At 51.7% G+C, this 6,187-nt stretch overlaps 1 protein-coding gene across 1 annotated transcript in view; it reads right to left on the bottom strand.

The window, feature by feature from the left end:
* Positions 1–878: 878 nt before the first annotated feature.
* Positions 879–6,187, bottom strand: part of TGM5 (transglutaminase 5) — a 54,966-nt gene continuing 49,657 nt past the window's right edge. Inside the window, 4 exon segments of the mRNA XM_024732596.1 lie at positions 879–1,032; positions 1,194–1,327; positions 2,474–2,634; positions 3,153–3,515. Coding sequence (XP_024588364.1) covers positions 879–1,032; positions 1,194–1,327; positions 2,474–2,634; positions 3,153–3,515 — 812 coding nt within the window.

Raw genomic sequence — 6,187 nt, 5'->3', positions numbered from 1 at the left:
GCTTTCTCCCTGGAACCCAGCCATCCCAGGGCCATGCTAGACCACAACGCACTGGTGGACTTTCAGCCAAGGGGTTGGAACTGTTAAGACTGAGGGATCTCTTGGATGTGATTTGGGAAGGAATTCAAAGGATGGCCAAGTGAGAGATCTTCCAGACTTTTTTCTAAGTCACAAAGATAGTAGCATGTAGAAACACCTTTTGTTTTCCTAACTCAATCACGACTGATACACCATCTGTAAGCACCTTCCTTATTGGTTGACATGTTTATTCTTTGTCTCCCTCACCCCCCGGCAGGATGTAAGCTCCAGGGGGGCAGGGACTTTGCTTTATTTACCACTTCATCCTGTACACTCAGAACAGTGCCTGGCACATACCAGGCACTCAGTAAATGTTTCTTGAATGAGTGAGTGGGCTCAGGTAGTAAAACAGTAGGAGACTCCCAGAATCCAGGGAACAGGTGGGAGCTGCTGTGGGGGAAGTAACGACTGTATGGGCACAAAGATGAGAATGAGGGCTGAAGTTTATTGGTACTAGGGAAGTAGCCATTGCAATGACAAAGTGACAGTGAGCTGCTCAGCCAGTCTTCTTCTTTTCTGGACGTCTGGGGATCAGTAAATCATGGCCAAGTCCAACAATTCTGGACTGTATGGCCAATCTCACAATTCTGGATGGGACACCATGGAATTCCTGGGCCCTTAACAGAGTCCTGGGGAGCTGTGCAAATGGCCCAGGGGACTATCCATTGCCAGCATCTCTCTGCTGCTCATGTCGGAGCCCAGAGAAGCCTATGTTTGGGTGGGGAATGGCACAGCTTGCGTTTGAACTTGCTCTTTCCCTGAAGCTTAACATCTACATGTCCACCTCATTGTCCCAGAATTTATAACCCAAAGTCTACATAGACGTTCCTGTAACCCTTGATGTCTTTAAACTTGTTGCTGCTCAGATTTGCTTGGATCTGCCTTTGGCCACTCTTGAAGGGGACAGTCTCCAGAGTGAGGCTGGCTCTGTGATGGGGTCTGAGGACTCCAATGCTGCAGCAGAGAAAGGAGAATGTCAGAAAACCATAGGATTATGATAACGCCACAGTCCCTTTCCATGCAGCAACCAGGCCTCCCCTTTCCCTGTGTCCAGAAAGGACAGTGCTACCCCCAGGATAAGATGGGAGGGAGGGCGGAGCACTTCCAGCACTCACAGGACTCTCTGCCGTCTCCTAAAGAGACCACTTCCTTCCACAGTCAGTACACAATCTTCAACCTGCTCCGAGAGGGGGTTTGAAAATATCACCTGTATGAAGAGCGGCCGGTTCACAATGGCTGCTCCTAAAGCCTGAACAGGGAAATCCAGAGAGGAGGGAGCAGAGAATTAGTCTCATCCCCCGGTTCACCAAGCATTTATGGAGGGCACTGTTCCCTAGATCTGTTCCTGAAGAGCTGGATTTCCGTGGCCTGTGTTTTTCCAACTCTGGACAACTTAATGGGTTGCCATTAACATTTTAAAAAATGAAATAGAAGAGAATATCAGTGTACATCACACAAGATATTGTTACATGAAACTTTTACTTCACTTATACATGTATGGGTGTTTGTGTAAAATATTTCTACTCAGCCCAGCATATTGAAAGGTCTGATGAGTTGGGAGTCTCCAGTAATATTTCCTCTGCTCCAAGGATTTCATCCAAGAGTGAAATAAGCAAGAGCTCCCAAAGGATTCTCATGCATAATTTGAGTGGATAGAATATTTTTTGGCAGTTTTTGCTTGTTTCTTCGTTTTGCAATCTGACTCCATCCCTTCCTACCCTCTTATCTTAACTGGCTTGATTTCTTTTCACACCAGTGTGTGAGTCAAGAGCAATGGATCATTCGGGACATAGAGAGAAGGAAGTAGCCTCAGGAAACTTGAAGGCACCTTTGGGAACCCTCCCTAAAACAGACTCCAGTGGCTGGGCTTGCCAGACACACCCCACCAGGGGGCACCCCAGGCTCACTCAGCAGGGTCCAGGGGGCTACTTGGCACTGGGGAGACAGCACTGGCAAGAAGGGCCCTGTGAAGTCTCCCCACCAGAATGTCAGAGAAGGAGGGGTCCTTGGAGGCCATCTGGTCTAATCCCATCATTGACAGTTCAAGATGCAGAAGCCCAGGGGCTTGTCCAAGGATGCACAGCCAGGAAATGGCAAATCAAACCTAAGCTGACCTTTGTTCAGGCAGTGCTCTTCCCCCTCTCAGGACCCTCCCATTTGAGCCCGTGTTTCCTCATGTTGACCCTGGGGAAGGCCTCTCATGGTGTAAGAGGATGGAGACCAAGTGTGTTCAGATAAACCTCCCGCTCCTGGTGGGAGGTTCCTGGAGGCCACAGAAGAGGCAGGGGACAGGAGGGGCTGCTCTCCTGAGCAAGCGCTCAGGGGGCTCCCCCACCGCCCCCGGCCCAAGCTGGACCCAAGGAGCCCTCAGGCCACACACAGGGCTCTTGCCTACATTAATCATGATGCCGGGATAGGCTAAGGTGATGATCTTGTTCACCACGGTCTTCTCGGGACTGCTCTTCTCTTCACCCAGGGCACTGATGCGGATCAGCTTGTCTGTGGACAGGTACTGGCCGTACTGGGAATAGGGGATTTTGCAGGGATAGGTTTTTGCTAGGGAGAGAACACAGGATGAGGTGAGACTCGCTGGGGAAATCAGCTGGGCCTGGGTGGATCTGGGGACCCTTCTGCAGAGAGGAGGGGGCCAACCTGTACTGATCCCCAGTAAAGTAGGTACTCGGTTTTCAGATGGAGGGGCTGAGAGGTGAAATGGCTTGCCCAGGGTCATTCTGCTGGTAAATGGGTGCACTGAGGCTCTAACCAAGGTCTGGATGACTTCAAAGCTCAGGCTTTCCCCACTAACCCAGGGTATATTCCTTGAAGTAGTAAAGAAAGGATTGGAGGAGAAGAAGGAGGAGGACAAAGGAAAGAAACAGAAGGAGGAGAGGAGAAGGGAGGGAGAGGGAAGGAAGGAAGGGAAGGAGGAAGACTCTGTGCTGGAGGGGACACTAGGAAGACCAGTGTCACAGGGGTCTGCTCCCAAACCCTTGTTGGCTGGCTTGACCCCACTGGCATTTCCATAAGCCACTGTGTTCACAGACTGTCCCCATGCCCATACCCAGAGCCCATACCTTCTTCAGGAGAGAGTGTGATGAAGGCTGTGTCCTGCCAGAATGGGGGCAGGGGGCTGCCATCATGCAGCAGAGACTGGGCACTCAGGTTCACTTTGAGGTCCTTGAACTGGGGTGACATGTTGAGGGCCAGCAGGACAAAGCTTATGTCCCGGCCCATGTCAGGTGGGTCGAGCAGCTGGAATTTCAGGGAGACCTGGACAACATCACTGGGCCGAAGGGAAGGCATAGCAAGGCTCCTAGGACTGTCCCTTGGCAGCATGGACCTGGAAGTTTGTGATTCTGTTTGGAGGGAGCCTTGGGATCTTCCAGGCTTCAGCTTCTGAAGAGCCTTCAGAAACACCTGCCTCTCCCGGAGGGAACCTGGGAGGACAGAGCACAGGATCAGCTGTGGGCCAGCCTGACCCAGAGGGTAAACCTTGGCTGAACACCCTCAGTGAAGGCTCCACCAGGGTGTTAAAACCTTCATTTCCAATAACAAAGGCTCCCTACTAGTCATCAAGTCTTCCCAAGAGTCACACTCTGCTGAGCTCTTACACCTTTCATCTTCATACCAACTGTGAGAGAGATGTATTACTATCATTATTATCATTCCATATACAGATGAGGAAAATGGGGCCCAGAAAGGTCATGTCACTCGCCCAAGTCACACAGCTTGCACAGGGCAGAGTCAAGTGGAAACCAAATTCATCTGACGTGAAAATCTGTGCTCATGACCACTGGACTCTATCCCGCGTTCCCCAAGGGAAAGATGAAGGCTCACAATGCAGAGGAATAAACTTCTTAAAGACAACAGGACATGGTGTGATTTTCTGCTCCAGGACCACATTATTGGTCAGTTGAAGACTAATTCCTGGAAATTGAGAAACTGAGAAGCTACGGTGAAAAAAAAAAAAAAAGGAGGAAATTCAGGCAAGCCGAGTTTCCAGAGCACCCAGGCTTCAGTCCTGGGCAGGCGCTGTGGCCAGGATGTGCAGGAGCACTCATCCGTGCTTCCCTAATAATCCCAGCAGCTGCCTTCACTGAGCACTTGCTGGTCCCCTCAGTGCAGCCCCACGATCTCCCCAGGCTGAGGGCACTCCTCTCCCCTCGCTCTGGGGTCATTCTAAGCCTGGATCCAGGCAGAAGAGGATCTTGCAACATTGGCTTCAGTAAGAGTGAGCCCAGAGAGGTGTGAATCAGACTTAGCTCATCTGTGGGCTTCTTGACCCCCAGATTCTGCCAGTCCAGTGGGAGGAGACAGAATGCTATCTGACTGAACAGGACACTCAGGCCCACTGGAAAATAGCTCCAACCACCCCCTGGCCCCCCGGCCCAAGTTCACAGCAGAACCCTGTGGACCTCTGTAGCACATGCTGTCAGTGCCCCACTCACATCTCCTTGGCACTTGCTGTTTCAGTGCCCATGTGCCCTAATTTCAAATTCTAGCACCTGCGGCTCTTTGTGGCTTTCTCTGCCACCAGAGCTGACTCCGCCCATGCGTGGAGCAGGCCAGGAGTGCTAGAGAAGTTACGCCCCCCAAGGAGCAGCCCTCAACCCCTGACTGAAAGGAGTTGGTGGATAAAGAGCCTAGGCCCCTTGCCTCGTGGGTGGGATAAATCTGCGGTGTTGTTCTACACTTTAACTAAATCTCTGATAGGGTTGCCAGATTTAGCAAATAAAAATACAGGGCAGTTTCATTTGGATTTCAGATTAACAACAACTAATTTGGGCCATGATTAGACAACAGCATTCTTCGTCCTGCATTTTCCCAGGCCACCCCACTGGCAGGGCCCCCAGCAGGACTGAGGCCCAGCAGCCCACAGTGCTAACCCCGCCTGACAAGGTGCTCTGCATTGGCTTTCTCCCCTTCCCCGCCTCCCTTGCTCACTCTACTTCCTTCCAGCTAGTTTGATAGTTTCTAGCCTTACATTTAGGTCTTTAATCCATCTTGAGCTTATTTTTGTGTATGGTGTTAGGGAGTGATCTAATGTCATACTTTTACATGTACCTGTCCAGTAGTTCTTGAGTCTCCCCAGTGATAAACCACTTGTCCTCAGGATCCCCCACCAAAATAGCCACAGAGAGAACAGGGGTGGAGGGGATGATCGCCAGTACCCTTGGATGTGTTCAGTGCTTGTCTCTCAGGCTCAGACTCTGGAGCTCCTCTGTGTTGGCCCCAAAGGCCGACACGGACAAACCACAGACACCCACTTGCTGGCGCTCCCAGGAACCTCAGGTACCCCTGCCCCCACCCTGTGTAGTCATGAATCACTCCTGCTCGGGTCCTGCCCCTCACCCTGCTTCTGGCCCTCTTGGACTGCATATTTTTGCTTGGCTCCCTGGTGGTTGAAACTGGTGGTTTGTCTCAGTTTCCAGGAATCAGTACAGCTGACTGATGTAGATGCCCCTTGCTCTTGCTGGCTTGGGTCAGAAGACCCTGCTAGGGCTCCCATCTCTCAGAATCATCCTCTGCACAGGGTGGACGTAGGAGTGAACATTTGGCCTTACATGGGCCTCGGTGCTGGCTGTGGTCTGGCCTGTCCTCCAAACACCCAATGAAACGGGAATCAAACAATAAGCTAAATGAAATTAATAAAATTAATAGAGAGTTTACTCAATCCCCTGCCATCTTCAGTGGGAGGCTGATTTTTCGGGAAGGCAGGCACAAGGAATTCATACACTGTTGATGGGATGCCTGTCAGTGGCCCTGCAATCAATGTGACCATCTTCTGGAGGGTGCTCACTGGCCTGTGGGGAGTGGGGTGGTGGTGGGCATGAGGAAGTGAGGCAGTGGGGACATCCCAACTGGGACCTTAAAACTGAAGGGCTGGGCTTCCCTGGTGGCGCAGGGGTTGAGAGTCCATCTGCCGATGCAGGGGACACGGGTTCGTGCCCCGGTCCGGGAGGATCCCACATGCCACAAAGCGGCTGGGCCCGTGAGCCATGGGCGCTGAACCTGCGTGTCCGGAGCCTGTGCTCCGCAATGGGAGAGGCCACAACAGTGAGAGGCCTGCGTACCGCAAAAAAAAAAAAAAAAAAAAAAAAAAAACACC

This window comes from Neophocaena asiaeorientalis, unplaced genomic scaffold (genome assembly GCF_003031525.2).
Source record: "Neophocaena asiaeorientalis asiaeorientalis breed wild unplaced genomic scaffold, Neophocaena_asiaeorientalis_V1.1 scaffold119, whole genome shotgun sequence".
In the NCBI taxonomy this organism is placed as follows: Eukaryota; Metazoa; Chordata; class Mammalia; order Artiodactyla; family Phocoenidae; genus Neophocaena; species Neophocaena asiaeorientalis.
This window is presented reverse-complemented; position numbering and strand designations above follow the sequence as displayed.